At 48.8% G+C, this 15,720-nt stretch overlaps 1 protein-coding gene across 4 annotated transcripts in view; it reads left to right on the top strand.

The window, feature by feature from the left end:
- The window catches only part of TET3 (tet methylcytosine dioxygenase 3), a 106,425-nt gene that overhangs the window by 46,263 nt on the left and 44,442 nt on the right, over positions 1-15,720 (top strand). For all 4 annotated transcript variants that reach the window (XM_043603716.1, XM_043603717.1, XM_043603715.1 and 1 more), the window contains one exon: positions 7,382-9,515. In XM_043603716.1, coding sequence (XP_043459651.1) covers positions 7,382-9,515 — 2,134 coding nt within the window. The remainder of the gene's footprint in view (positions 1-7,381; positions 9,516-15,720) is intronic.

Consider the following 15,720-nt stretch of genomic DNA (forward strand, 5'->3'; position numbering starts at 1 on the left):
GGTAGCTTCACGGGCATCTACAGTGTGAACGTTGTTGCCAGGTGCCCAGTAGAGGAGCCACCGCCGGCTTTGCCCAGAGCTTCACAGACCCTCTTTTCAAGGCTGCTAGCTGCCGGCTCCTGGGAGGAAGAAGCAGCAGATCTTTCTGAACATCTGCTGAGTACTCTGCCAGGTTCTGAAGGTGTGATGGAAGCTTTAGTGCAGGAGCTTGCAGTGTACTTGGTCATACTCCCAGGAAGAGATCCCCCAACAGAAGGTGGCTGTGCATGGTGACTGTGGGGTCTGGTTCATACCCTGTGGCGGGCAGGACTGGTGAAGAAGGACTTCATCAGGGGCGCTTGGTTCTCTTTCTTGCCCCTACATTTAATCATTTCTTCCCATCACTGTCGTTCATCTTCATCTCCCTGCTGCTGCCTTACTCAGTTCAGGCCCTTACCCTGGTGTCGTCTCCTAACTGGTCTTTAGGCCGCCGGCCTTGTAGCCTACAGTCTGAGTTCCCCAGGGACATTTGGTTGCCCCTCCTAAAAGGTAAATCAGTTCTGCAGTGAGCCACAGGCCTGTCCTCACCACACTTCGTGCTCAAGCAGTGCTCCCCAGCTTAACCTTTCCCTGGGCCTGCAGGCCTTCTCAGGAATCTGTGCTTTTGCATATGCTTCTCCCTCCTCCAGGAATTCCTTCTCCTCCCCCTCCTCCAAAATACCTGCCTATCCCCAAGGTTACTTTGAGTTGAGATCTTTTTTTTTTTCTTTTTTAAGTAATCTCTATGCCCAACTTGGGGCTCAAAACTCATGACCTCGAGATCAAGGACCACAGGGCTGGGAGAGATGGTGATGAGCATACAATTAATTCTCCCAACAGGTGTCTGAATCCTCCACAGCCTGTCTGCCATGGCTTCCCACTTGAACACCTCCAAGGAGGAAGCGTGGAGACAGGTGGATCTGATTCTAAATTCTGGCTTTATTTCCTATTACCTGTGCATCATGGACAAGTTCCTTAAACTCTCTGAGCCTCAGTTTCTTCATCTGTAAATTTGGGACAGGAATAGCTTTACAGAGTAGTTTTGCCAGCCAGGTGCCCTCAAAGTGAGACTTTTCCTGACTCCCCTGTTCACCCACCCAGATAGAAGTGACCCCCCACCCTGGGTTCCACACTGTTTTCACAGCACTCATGTGCTTTGGGGCATTTGTTTATAGTCTGTCTTTTTTCCCTTATAAACGTCTTAATGTTCCTGAAATACAGTCTGGTTTTTAATGCCACCCCAAAATTTAGTGGCATAAAGCAATCATTTTATTATGCTCATGGAGCCCTTGGATTCAGAAGTCAGGGAGGATATGGCATGGGAAGCTTGGCTCTGGCCCTTGATGTTTTTAGGGCCTCAGCTGGGGAGGCTCAAAACTTGGAGGTAACTTGACCCCTGGGCTCAAATCCTTGAAGGATTCCTTTACTCACACATTTGGCAGGTGATGCAGCTATTGGCTGGGACTTCTCAGAATGTCAGCTCAGACACCTGCAGGTAGCCTTTGCATGTGGCCTGGGCTACCTCACAGCATAGTGGCTGGGCCTGAGAGTGTGCTGGGAGTCTTGAGGGAAGGTGAGACATCATCAGCAACAGAGATAGTGGCTGAGGTGGGGGCTGGGGGCACATAGAGTTGCTTAAAGGGGACACTGGCAGGTTGACAATTAGGAAGTGTGCACACACACCAAGGCTCAAATTGGGGCAGGAATGGGGAGGGAGGAGATAGAACAGAGAGGTGTTCTCACTTAGAATTGTTTGGGTCTGGTGACCAGGCACACTGGAAGAACACGGGTGACGTTGGGGTTGGGAACATTGGCGAGCGTAAGCATGCCGGCAAGAATAGGAAATTGGAAAAGGGGCTGTGGTAGGTGGGGAGAGGAGTTCAGTTCTGTTTGAGACAAGCTGGCTCTCTCTCGGCTTGTAACACGTCTCAGAGGTTGGAGCCAGCTGGAGGTTGGTTGAGAGGTCCAGACAAAAAGCAGACACTGAGGAACATCCTTGGAGTGGCACTTGCTGGAGCCCAGAGGGGAGCAAGGATTGAGAGAGAGAGCTTGGAAGGGTTTAGAGCTGGGGTATTTCTGAACTGAGATTTTGGAAGGGCCTCAACTAGCATCCACCCTCCAGCATTGTCCTGCCTCTCTGCCAGTAATCGCCTGATAACTGTCTTGTTCCTTTTTCAAGTCTCCATTGATAAGGACTTGCTGCCTCCTGGTTGTTAGGGGGGACAAGATTCAGTGCATTAGCATCTCTAAGTTTTAAAAGTCTTCCCTAGGGGCACCTGGGTGGCTCAGTTGTTTAAGCCTCAGACTTCAGCTCAGGTCATGATCTCCCAGCTGGTGGATTTGATCCCAGTGTTGGGCTCTGTGCTGACAGTTCAGAGCCTAGAGCCTGCTTCAGATTCTGTGTCTCTGCTCCCTTCCCTGCTTGCGTTCTCTCTCTCTCTCTCTCTCGCTCTCTCTCTCGCTCTCGCTCGCTCTCGCTCTCTCTCAAAAATATATAAATGTTAAAAAAAAATTTTAAGTCTTGCCTAAGTTGAGCCTAAGTTCACTTCTCTAAAGCTTAAAGTCACTCGAAACAGTGTACTGACAGACTTCAGATGTTTAAAGACTTTCATGAATTTATCTTCGTTAGAACCCAAAGGGTTTCTCTATAGTTTTGAACTGCCTGGCTTGCTCTGCTCTGTGCCCCCTCAGGGGTAGCCCCAAGGGAAATCCTAGGTCAGGAAGGGACTGGGTGGGCAGAGTGGGGCTGTCAGTACCTGTGCTGTGGGTCCTGCTCCAGTCAGGTCATGGCTGTGTATGTGTCCAGCTATGGCTTGCAACCCACTAGTGGACTATAAAATCAATTTACAAGGTTGCAACCTGCCAGAAAGAGAGAGGGAGGGAGGCATTTGTGTGTCTAGTAAGGGGAAATATCTGTCCAACTTGTCATATATGTAAGTGCATAATGGGTCATGTTGTAAGATGCATTTCTTACTGTGGATTGTAGTAAAGAAGTTGGAAAAAATCCCGAGTTATAAGACCTTTTGAAACCGCCAAGTCATGGGGCGCCTGGGTGGCTCAGTCGGTTAAGTGTCTGACTTTGGTTCAGGTCATGGTCTTGCAGTTCATGAGTTCAGGCCCCATGTTTGGCTCTGTGCTGACAGCTCAAGAGCCTGGAACCTGTTTTGGATTCTGTGTGTGTGTGTGTGTGTGTCTGTGTGTCTGTCTCCCCCTGCCCCCACTTGTGCTGTCTCACTCTCTCCCTCAAAAATAGACGTTAAAAAAAAAATTGAAGTTGCCAAATGATCACTCTGCGTGTATCATCAGCTAGTCTTTCACCTCTCCTGATTCCGAAGACATTTTTTTTAAACACCATTTATTAATGTTTATTTACTTTTTGAGGCAGGGAGAGAGCCTGAGGGGGGAAGGGACAGAGAGAGAGGGTGATACAGAATCTGAAGCAGGCTCCAGGCTCTGAGCTGACAGCGCAGAGCCCGATGTGGGGCTCGAACTCACAAACCATGAGATCATGACCTGAGCCGAAGTCAGCCGTTTAACCGACTGAGACACCCAGGTGCCCCGTCCGAAGACATTTTTATGTGCAGTGCTGCCATCTTTGATTTGCACATACTTGATTTGGGGCCTAAGTATAAGACCCTGTTTACCCTGTTAGATTTTTTTTCTCTCTCTCCAGCCTGTTGACCTTTTGGCATCGGGTCCTGTCAGTCAACCTGTCTCTATCCGTCTTATTTTCAACATTTGACTGTTTAATAAGTGTGCCTTCTCTATTATTCTTGATAAATATGTTGAACAGGACAGTTCTGAGGGCAGAGGCCTGTGGCAGACCACTAAAGACCTTCCCCCTCCAGTTGATACACCACTTGAGTTTGAGCGTAGTCATCCTGCCAGTGGTGAGCCAGCCTGTCTGGCCCTGTAATTAATTCTCTGGCCCACGAAGGGATCATGGCAGATCTTAGGAAACTTCAACATCTGTAGCCCAAGTTACAAGTGCAAATGCCTGCACGGGCTTGGCAAGTAACACAAACGAATGAAGTGATCATGAATTCAGGCAATTAATAAGTAACCTCTGACCCCTGGCCTTGGTTTCAAGAAAGCAGTGTCAGATGGCGAGTGTGGGCGTGATCTGGAGTGGTAGCTGTTGCTCTTCTGCCGGGTCAAGTGTGGACCTTTGAGATAATCTGGGTTTCGTGTAAAATTTGATTATTATTTTTTTAGTGTTGGAAAGACAAATAAAAATACTGTGTAGGCCAAACAAAACAGATCTGTGGCTCATTTGGCCTGCAGCCCTTGAACTGCCTTGCTTGCTTGAGTTTGTGACCTGTGAGGCAGGATGTCTCCCCATCCCCTGGTCCGATGACCATAGGACACAAAAGCAGATTAGTTGGATATTGATGGCCTTTGGTGAACCTGGCTCTTTGTGGTTCGTTTCCTCAGTCACCCATTCAGAAATCTTACTGGGGCAGACCTCGCTCAGTGGACTAAAGTCGGGAATGATCCCTGCCCTTTTCCCGCCTGAAGACACCTTCTCCTGGCAGCATATTTCTTCCGGGATCACCAGCAGGTGTTGAGGAATGGATCAGTGGGATCCCCTGGCCGAGAAACTGCAGTTTAGAGTTTCTTAAAATCTCCCCACCCATCCTGGCTTTACTTTCCTTCCTTTTTGTGTCCACTCTGCCCTTCTCTTTTTGGTCTGAAGAGCATTTTCTTTCCCAGGAAATTCAGAGGCACAAGCGCCAGCCTAGCCCTTCCTTGTTCTTATTCACAAACCAAAAATAACTTTTTAAATCCTTTTAGTTGTCTTGACCATTTTGGGGAAGCCTCAGCTCACACAGCATTAGTCTTCCTGACACTGTTTTTGTAAATCCATGCTACTCCCTCATGTTTCTTCTGGGTTATGCGTGCTCCTTCTGTCTTTTACACAGAAGCGTGTAAAATTTGGCCACTTCAGACTTTGTAGCCTTTGCTGTCGTGGTAGTTTAGGTCTTGAGAAGGAGGGAAGGGACTACTGGGTGATCAACCACATTCCTAAGGGAAAGGTTTCTTTCCTAGTTCCGCGTTTGGAGAGATAGTCAGGGAAAGGCAGCTTAGTCTGTGGCCAGTGGGGGATGGGAAGCCTTTCCCTGGGCTGCGAGGGCGTTACTGCAGCAGCTGTGGGCAGGAGGTGCAGAAGTGGTTAAGATTTGGACTTTGTCTTGAAGGAGCTAGCATCTGGTGGGAGAGGCAGCTGCTTGAATAATAGTAGGAGCATGTGAAAAGTGCTAATAGAGGCATCTACAAGGTGCTATGGGAGGCTGGGGGAAGGAGCCACAGGTGTGTCTGCCAACCAGGTCGGGGAGGAGGTGACATTGAGCTGGTGTTTGAGGATAAGCTAGAGTGGCCCCACAGAGGCTGGGCAGGGCATTCCCGGCAATGAGAACTACACGTGCAAATCTCAGAAAAGTCTGTTGGAAAAGCATGTGAGTCCTTAGTCACCAGAGTTGGAGCAATGACGAGGATGGGGTGGGAACCGTAGGCTGGGCCTCTGCTCACCTCCCGTAGGGCTGGTCCCAAATCCCACCTTCCCACCACTGCTTTGGAGCCCAGGATGGCCATGTCTGACAGTCCGGGGACTAGTATCGTTTTAACCCTCTGTTTAATACACTTTATTTTAGTGTTTATAGAAAGGTTGCAAGAAAAGTACCTGGGACTCCCACATACTAAAATGGTTCACATTTCGCTTTGTCATTTTCTTTATATGTGTATATTTTTTATATGCATATAATACTTTTCTGAACCACTTGAGATTGTTAGAGATACTCTGTTCCTTTACCCTGAATACTTCAGTGTGTGTTGTCCGTGTCCTAAGGACAAAGACATCCTTTTACATAATCAGAGTAAAATAATCCCAAGTCAAGAAGACCGAGATTGACACAGTGTGATCTTATCCACATCCATATTCAAATTGCATCACATGTCCCAATGGTGTACGTTTAAGCTGTTTTCCCCAGTCCAAGATCTAACCCATGAGCATGCATTTCACCATCCTGTGTCTTCAGTAAGCTGAAGATGTTTGCAGAGATGTTTGTCTTTCTTGTCTTTGAAATTTTTGAAGAAAACAATCCAGGTGCTATCTCGAATGCCCTCCAATTTGGATTTATTTGATGTTTCCTCATAATTAGATTCAGGTTGTACATTTTGGCTGGAGTTCTGTGTGAGTGATGTTATAACCTTCTCAGTGTATCATATCAAGAATCTCATGATGTTGGTTGCAATATTGGCGATGATAACTTTGATCGTTCGGTTAAGGTGATGTCTGCCAGATTTCTCTTTACTATTATAACTCAGTGATTTTTGAGGAAATACTTTGAGACCATGTATATATCCTGTGCCCCATCAAGCTTTCACCTGCTAATTGTAGCATCCACTGAGGACTTCCCAAATCCATCATCCCTCCTACATTTTTTTGTTGGCATTCTGTTGTAAGGAAGAACTTTCCTTTCTGGAGGGATGAATTCTGCAAACTGAATTTCACATTTTTGTATCAGCTTTTAAGTTGCTGGGCTGGGCCACCTGGCTCCTTCCTTTGTATGCCCTCCCCCTTCTGTGTGCTTTGCTGGGTACCAGGTGTATAGGGGTGGTTTTGGGCTTGGGAAGAGGCCTGGATCTTCATCCAAATAGCAACTTGCTTGTTACTGGCATGACCGGCTCGGCAAGAGGTGCTAAGCGCACGCAGTGTCCAATCATCAGTGTTTCCCTTGGGCCTGGCTGGGACTGGGAGTGGGAATGTCATCTTGTTGCCAGCTCTCAGAGCTCAGCCAGGGCTTAAGTGAGGACAGTAACAGGCAGAGAAAAAATACTGTGGGTTCCTTCCCACTGAAAAGCTGTGGCTGACCCCTTGTCCGGGCTGCATTTGTCCATAAAGGCTGCTCGCTCCCTTCCCTGTACACACACACACTGCACACTTACGGCATATTGCTAGTTGGTGTGCTTGGTTAGCTTTCTCTTGACAAAAACCAAAATCAGTGTAGTCCTGGTGTCACTTTGGTTATTGAGAGTTAACGATCTTTTTGGGAACTCCTTAATAAATGCTTGGTTTCTGGGGAGCCTTGTCAGTGTGATTGATCTTAGGCTCTAAAAGGATGTGAGCGACAGAATTCAGAATTCTGGATTAGGACCTTTTAAAGACCTACCTTTCATTTTTGTTGGTGCAGCTAGCTGGGAAAGGAGACACGAAGATGAGTTCAGGTTCAAGCTGTATCAGAGACAGAGTTTGCAAGAAAAGCAGGGTTTAGGTGTGCATCTGAATGGTGTGAAGCAGGACAGTGCATTTCTAATATTATGGCTCATCTTTTTCCTCTTTTTCTCTCTCTCTTTCTTTCTTCAGACAGGCTCAGAGCTCAGCCCAGTTGATGGACCTGTTCCAGGTCAGATGGACTCAGGGCCAGTGTACCATGGGGACTCACGGCAGCTAAGCGCCTCAGGGGTGCCGGTCAATGGTGCTAGAGAACCCGCTGGACCCAGTCTGCTGGGGACTGGGGGTCCTTGGCGAGTAGACCAGAAGCCCGACTGGGACGCTGCCCCAGGCCCAGCTCACACTGCTCGCCTGGAAGATGCCCACGATCTGGTGGCCTTTTCGGCTGTGGCCGAAGCTGTGTCCTCTTACGGGGCCCTTAGCACCCGGCTTTATGAAACCTTCAACCGTGAGATGAGTCGCGAGGCTGGGAACAACAGCAGGGGACCCCGGTCAGGGCCCGAGGGCTGCTCTGCTGGCAGCGAAGACCTGGACACACTGCAGACGGCCCTGGCCCTCGCTCGGCATGGCATGAAACCGCCCAACTGCAACTGCGATGGCCCAGAATGCCCTGACTACCTCGAGTGGCTGGAGGGGAAGATCAAGTCTGTGGTCGTGGAGGGAGGGGAAGAGCGGCCCAGGCTCCCAGGGACTCTACCTTCTGGTGAGGCTGGCCTCCCAGCACCCAGCACCAGGCCACTCCTCAGCTCTGAGGTTCCCCAGATACCTCCCCCAGAGGGCCTGCCCCTGTCCCAGAGTGCCCTGAGCATCGCCAAGGAAAAGAACATCAGCCTGCAGACAGCCATCGCCATTGAGGCCCTCACACAGCTCTCCTCTGCCCTCCCTCAGCCTTCCCACTCCTCCTCCCAGGCTTCTTGCCCCCTCCCTGAGGCCTTGTCCCCTCCTGCCCCTTTCCGATCTCCCCAGTCCTACCTCCGGGCCCCCTCGTGGCCTGTGGTCCCCGCTGAAGAGCACGCGTCCTTTGCTCCTGATAGCCCTGCCTTCCCTCCAGCAACTCCTAGGACAGAGTTTCCTGAAGCCTGGGGCACTGATACCCCACCAGCAACTCCACGGAGCTCTTGGCCCATGCCCCGCCCAAGCCCTGACCCCATGGCTGAACTGGAGCAGTTGTTGGGCAGCGCCAGTGATTACATCCAGTCAGTATTCAAGCGGCCTGAGGCCCTGCCCACCAAGCCCAAGGTCAAGGTGGAGGTGCCCTCTTCCTCCCCAGCCCCTTCCCCATCCCCCATGCTCCAGAGGGAGGCTCCTGCCGCACCCGCAGAGCCCGACACCCACCAGAAGGCCCAGACCGCCCTGCAGCAGCACCTTCACCATAAGCGCACTCTTTTCCTGGACCAGGCCCACGATGGCTCCTTCCCCCCTCCCACGGAGCCTCCTGCTCCGGGCTGGTGGGCCCCACCAAGTTCACCTGCCCCACGGCCTCCAGAGAGACCACCCAAGGAGAAGAAGAAGAAGCCCCTGGCACCAGCTGGAGGTCTCGTGGGAACCGAGAAAGCCGCCCTTGGGATCAAGCCCAGCGTCCGGAAGCCCATTCAGATCAAGAAGTCCAGGCCACGGGAAGCACAGCCTCTCTTCCCGCCTCTGCGGCAAATTGTCCTGGAAGGGCTGAGGTCCCCAGCCTCTGAGGATGCGCAGGCACATCCACCTGCCCCTGTCCCAGCTTCACAGGGCTCTGCTGTCCCCTTGCCCCCAGAACCTTCTCTTGCGCTATTTGCACCTAGTCCCTCCGGGGACAGCCTGCTGCCCCCTACTCAGGAAATGAGGTCCCCTAGCCCCATGGCGACCCTGCAGCCGGGCTCTGCCGGCCCTCTTCCCCCTGCCGATGACAAGCTGGAAGAGCTCATCCGGCAGTTTGAAGCTGAATTCGGGGATAGCTTTGGGCTTCCCGGCCCCCCATCTGTGCCCATTCAGGACCCCGAGAACCAGCCAACATGTCTCCCAGCCCCCGAGAGTCCTTTTTCTACCCGTTCCCCCAAGCAAATCAAGATCGAGTCTTCAGGGGCTGTGACTGTGCTCTCAACCACCTGCTTCCATTCAGAGGAGGGAGGCCAGGAGGCCACACCCACCAAGGCCGAGAACCCACTCACACCCACCCTCAGTGGCTTCCTGGAGTCCCCTCTTAAGTACCTGGACACACCCACCAAGAGTCTGCTGGACACACCTGCAAAGAGAGCCCAGGCTGAGTTCCCCACCTGCGATTGTGTCGGTAAGTCCACCTGGGTGTCAGGGAAAGGCAAAGCCTGGTGGGCTCATTCTGTTGTTTGGCAAACGTTTACTGTGTGCGAGTCGTTCTCTTGAGGGCTGGGGACACAGAAAAGAGCTCACACGCTAATGGAAAAGACATTGAAAGAAACAGACAGTGATGGGGCATGTCAGTGGAGGTGGGCATGGGCGCTTTGTCGCCCAGATGGAGGCAAAGGCATCGTAGAGGAGGTGGTGGTCCTTGTGTGTTGAGGCCTGAGCCTAGTGGCTGTGAGGGGGTAGGGCTTATTTGGACTGCGCTTGGTCTAGGGGGAGCAAAAGGAGAGGAGAACATGTGGGTAGGAACAAAAGGTGGCCTGAGATGCAGCCAGGGGCCAGGTCTTGCACAGCATAATGAGCTGAGGTCAGGAGTCTGACTTGATCTTATAGGTAATAGTGACCTCCTGAGGGTTTTAAAGCAAGTAATGATCTGTCACTTTGTGCTTCTGAAAGACTTTTCTAGCTTGTGGTGAAGAGGAAAGCCTGCCTGGTGGGGAACCTATAAGAAAGGTGTCACGAGCCAAACAAGAAATAACAATGGCCTGACTGAGAGAGCGGGTGGGTGGAGGGCCTCTCAGGAGGAGGACGTATGGGGTTAGGACAGCCCAGGTCTCTACCTTGGTGGTGCTGGTCCCCAAAAACATATTTGGAGGAGGGATGAGTTTGGGTAGGCTGAAAGCCTAGAGCTCTGAGCTGTGGGTTTGGACATAGCATCAGGTGGTGGCTGAAGCCTAATGGGTAAGAGCACTGAGGAATTGGTCCATTTCTGAGCCTTGCCTTCCAGTGAAAACACAGCGAAGGCTACGAGGACCGCTCCTGGGAGCTTCTGTCTCGGGAGGTCAGTGATGTTATCAGGAAGCCCCAGGTCTATGCTAGGCTGTGACTCTGCTATTTATGAAGCGTTCTGTAAAAGATGTGTTTCAGGTGTTGCTCAAAAAGCACATGGATGCTGGTGAGGAGCATGTTGAAATTCTTGTGATTTTATGATACACAAAACAAGTCTTACAAAAAGTCTGTGTTCTCTGCGTATTAAAATAAATTAATATTAGGTCAATTGTGTGACTAGTTGGGATGCTGTGTCCTTGTCAGGAAGGAGGAGCTGGGCTGTCCTGCCCACTCCAGCTACCCCAGACTCCTGTAGTCCAGATAAGGAATCACTTGGGGAACAAGGGCAAGTTGGCCCCCATATTTCTGTCTGAGAGTGCACAGAAGTGGAGGGTCCTGCCAAATGCTCACAGACATGTTTTGGGATTGTGGCCCCGTCGATGGCTAACCCTGTTCATTCTTGGATCTTAATAATGAGATGCCTTTGGGGGCCTCCTTATTTCTCAACATTTTGGAGAGGCTTGTTCTGATCATAGGAATTGGGCCCTTCCCTTTGCCCTTTTCTTTCTTTGCCTTGGTGTGTATCTGTCCCATCTGCCTGATACTTAGTACATTGTTAGGTATTTCTTCCTCTGCAGAGTAGGACATAACCTTACATAATGCTTAGGCCATAGTTGGTCCTTACTAAACATATTAAGGGGCATCTGGGTGGCTCAGTTGGTTAAGTGTCTGTCTTCGGCCTATGTCATGACCTCGCCGTTCCCGAGTTCGAGCCCCGCGTTGGGCTCTGTGCTGACAGCTCAGAGCCTGGAGCCTGCTTCAGATTCTGTGTCTCCCTCGCTCTCTGCCCCTCCCCCACTCATGCTTGCTCGCGCGTTCTCTCTCTCTCTCTCTCTCTCAAAAATAAACATTAAAAAAATATATATATATTAATTGGTAATATATCTATATGTGTATATTGTTGGGGCATCTAGGTGGCTCAGTTGGTTAAGTGTCTGACTTTGGCTCACGTCACGATCTCATGGTTAGTGCGTTCAAGCCCCACGTCAGGCTCTGAGCCTGATTCGGATTCTGTGTTTCCCCTCTCTCTCTTTGCCCCTCCCCAGCTTCTTTGGGTGCTCGCTCTCTCCCTCTCTCTCTCTCAAAAATAAATTAAAAAAATATTTTAAAAAGAAATATTTTGTTGAATTCAATTATATGGATGTGATATTTGATCGAACTAGTTTTTGGGGGGGTTTTTTTGGTTTGTTTTTTTGAGAGAGGGTGCAAGTGAACAAAGGGCAGAGAGAGAGAGGGGGAGAGAGAGAGAATCCTACGAGGGGCAGGGAGGGAGAGAGAGAGAAGTGGGGCTCATCTGAAGCAGGGCTGGAGCTCACCCGGTGTGGGACTCGAACTCACTGACCATGAGATCATTACCTGAGCTGGTCAGATGCCTAACCGAGTGAGCCACCCAGGTGCCCTTGATCAAACTAGTTTTTAAAATTTGAATTCTGGGGCGCTGGGTGGCTCAGTCGGTTAAGCGTCCGACTTCGGCTCAAGTCATGATCTCACGGCTCGTGAGTTCGAGCCCCGCATTGGGCTCTGTGCTGACAGCTCAGAGCCTGGAGCCTGTTTCAGATTCTGTGTCTCCCTTTCTCTCTGACCCTCCCCCGTTCATGCTCTGTCTCTGTCTCAAAAATAAATACACATTAAAAAAAATTTTTAAAAAATAAAGAAATTTGAATTCTAACTCCATCACTTCCTCGTGCACAAAATAAAAAGATAATAGTATCCCCTCACCAGGGCTGTTGGAAGGTTTAAATTAGTTGAAATGTATAAAGCACTTAGAATTGCGTCTGGCACATTGTAAACACTATAAGAGTGTTAGCTGTCACCGAGCCTGTTGAGTGCAGTAAGGCAAGAGAAAGAAGTAAAAATATACGTGTTACAAAGGAAGAAAAGTATTGGCCATTACTTTATTCATCAGTCATTTGTTGATTACTAGTTCTGTACTAACTACCGTTAAGGATAAAAATTAGGAGACATGGTTCCTCTCTGAAGGACTCTGTGGTCTGCTTGAAGAGACAACAGAAACAATAAGATATTCAGTCATCCATTCAACAGCTGTTGGCCCAGTGCCTGTGCAGTCATAATGGATGTGGCTAAACGGTAAGAGCCAAGAGCGCTCCGAAACCCCGGGCTTGGTTGTTGTTAGGGAGGGTCATGTTTTCTTTTGGAAACTCTTGTTCCAGGCTGGGTTTTGAAACATGTAGTGAACACCGATGGGGAGAGGGGAGACGGTGGCCACTGAAGTCCCAGGCGTGTGTGAACACCGTGTTCGGGGCAACAGAGCAGGCTGGCAGGCAAGCCGGCAGGCCGGTAGCACAGGGGTGGACCCGAACCCTCAGGGCTCCACATTCCATCAGAGAGGACAAGTCTCAGCTTGAAGCTGGAGAGCAGAGGAGCAGGGAGGAGAGTGTCGGCATCACAGACACCAGGCAGTAGCAATGCCAGCAGCTGTTGCCTCTCAGCCCGGAAGGCGGGGCAGTGGGCGAGAGATAAGGGGAGTGGAGAGTCCTACCACCAGTCATTTATTGTTCTGGTTCGTGTTTTATCTGCATCTCATCCTAAACAGAGAATTAGAACCAAACCTACCTCGTGGTGTTAAATGTTAAATTATGGGGTAATGCTTAGTTGGAAACAATGTACACACCTAAACGGTACATAAATGATCATCTCACCTACATAAAAAAAAAAAAAGGTGGGGGGCACCTGGGTGGCTTAGTCAAGCGACCGACTTTAGCTCAGGTCATGATCTCATGGTTCATGGGTTTGAGCCCCGCGTTGGGCTCTGCACTGACAGCTCGGAGTCTGGAGCTTGCTTTGGATTCTGTGTCTCCCAGTCTCTCTGCCCTTCCCCTACTCACTGTGTTCACGCGCACACGCGTGCGCACTCTCTCTCAAATAAAAACATTTGAAGAAAAAAATGGAAAAAGAAAAAGAATGAAAGGAAATACATCACTAGTGGTTGTCTCTGTGGTCAGACAGTGGCTGACTTTTCCCTTATATGTTTTCTGAACTTTCTATAATAAAATATGCATTTTATAATCAAGAAATGTTTTGACAGCATATCCTGGAAGTAGCTTGGAAGATAGATTGGTGAAGGGTAATAGCCTGTGGCAGAAAACTGGTTAGGAAGCTATTGAGAATAATAATAATAATAATAATAATAATAATAATAGTAGTAGTAGTAGTAATAGTAATAATAATATTTATGAAACACTTGCTCTATTCCAGGCACCGTGCCAAGTACTTTACAGTTAGTCATTTCATCCTAATAGTATCTATATGAAGGGGGTACTGTCAGTAGTTCCATCTTAATGACGAAGGAAACAAACTCAGATTCAGCAATTTACCCAGGTCCACATCTAGCACATGGTAAAAGTGAGATTTGAACCTAGGCAGTTGGACTCTTAAAATGTTTAATTGAGAAATGAGTCCTAAGTAAAATAGTGGTATTAGGTGTGAAGAGGGGCAAAGAAGAAGGGATTCACTTAGAAACAGTTTCTTGGTGCTGGGGGTTCATGCTAGGGAAAGCCATCCTGTTTTCCAGAAGTATCTGGAGACCCCATTTCTGGACTGTTGCTTCCATCAGCCAGTATGGCAGAATTTGTCTCTGTGAACTCGGGCTCAGGACAAGGGTTAGGAATAAAGGCTGCTCACTCTGGGATTGATGTCAGATGGGAACCATCTCATATTCCAGACACTCATCCCCTCAACTGTGGTAGGTAGGTGCAGAGCAGGTCAGTATAAGGAAGAATTTTCCATGGAAGTGACGGTGAAGTTTGGAGATGCCATTATGCACTAATAACAAACAACTTTATAAAAGCATAGAAAGGTTTTATAGCATAGCAAAAGAAACTTAATATTCAATGTGGTGATGTATGCCAAATCGGCAGTTTTGGCCAATATAGGCTTTACTGGATAACCAAAAACCCAAACACCAAGAGCACTGTTTTTCCCTTGTATACAGACTATGAGTTTCTGAAGGTATGGATGGCCTTCGTATGGACTTATTCTCCAAATCTTGAAATACTAGAATTAAAGGCACCCCTTGAAGCTTCAAAGAAATAAATTTAGAATATGTGAAAGGAAATGCCTTCCTCCAGAAGGTAGTGTGGTATGTAAAGGTTTGGGGAATCTTAGCACAAGTTGAAGTTCTGTGTTGAATTATTGGAGGAAGAGAGTATTCATACATTTCTAATATCTTGAGACACACATTGGCGATCCCCTTAACCATCCTGTAATACCACTGTCACAAGCTAGTGAGCTGCAATAACTAGGCTCTATGTATTTTATCTATCCCTAGAAATGGGGAAATTCACAAGAGCCAGTTTAGGACAGGGAATGAGTTCAGGTGACTTTTTAGTGGGAATGCATCCTTGGAGATCACCTGCTCATCATTTCATGGTTAAGGAAACTGGTTTGTGTTAACTTTTTTTTTTTTAAGTTTTTTTAACGTTTATTTACTTTTGAGACAGAGAGAGACAGAGCATGAATGGGGGAGGGTCAGAGAGAGAGAGGGAGACACAGAATCTGAAACAGGCTCCAGGCTCTGAGCTGTCAGCACAGAGCCCGACGCGGGGCTCGAACTCACGAGCCGTGAGATCATGACCTGAGCCGAAGTCGGACGCTTAACTGACTGAGCCACCCAGGCGCCCCTTGTGTTAACTTTTGAACCTTGTCCTGATTTCTCTGAGGAGCATCCTACAGACAGCTAGAGACATCAAACTGTAGGAGAAGCAGATTAGGAGTTAGATGGTAGGAGTCGCCTTCACAGAAATGCTGTATTTTTATCCAGTTGATCATCCTGCCCTAAAGGAGTAACCAAAGGCCAATACAAGAAAAAAACCTCTCCTTTTGCCTAGAGCATGGTGAGAGTCTGGGTGAGCGGGGGGAGTGTTGTCCAGAAAATGTGGTTGGTAGCAGTGTCCACTGGGTGCTTCAATACAGACCATAGTTCTGAATGGGGGACACAGAGACTTACCTCTGTTTGCAGTAATGGAAAGTCTATTTCCTATAGTTTTTATGAGAAAGTATCTCCCTCTCCCCCCCCCCCCCCCACTCAGTTGGAGATAAAGAGGAATTTTATGTGTTTTAAGTATTTTTTTAGACAGCGCAATATTTGGATCCCAGCATAAAGGTGGAGAATATGACTTTGGGTAGGTGAGTATCAGAAAGAAGTTCCTGGAGTAGGTGATGTTTGATCTGAGTTTTAAAGGATAAGTGGAAGTTTAATGGATTAATAGGAAGAAGGTAGAGTGTTCCAGGCAAAGGGACATGAAGATTATGGAGATGAAAAATAC

This window comes from Prionailurus bengalensis, chromosome A3 (assembly GCF_016509475.1).
Source record: "Prionailurus bengalensis isolate Pbe53 chromosome A3, Fcat_Pben_1.1_paternal_pri, whole genome shotgun sequence".
Lineage (NCBI taxonomy): Eukaryota > Metazoa > Chordata > Mammalia > Carnivora > Felidae > Prionailurus > Prionailurus bengalensis.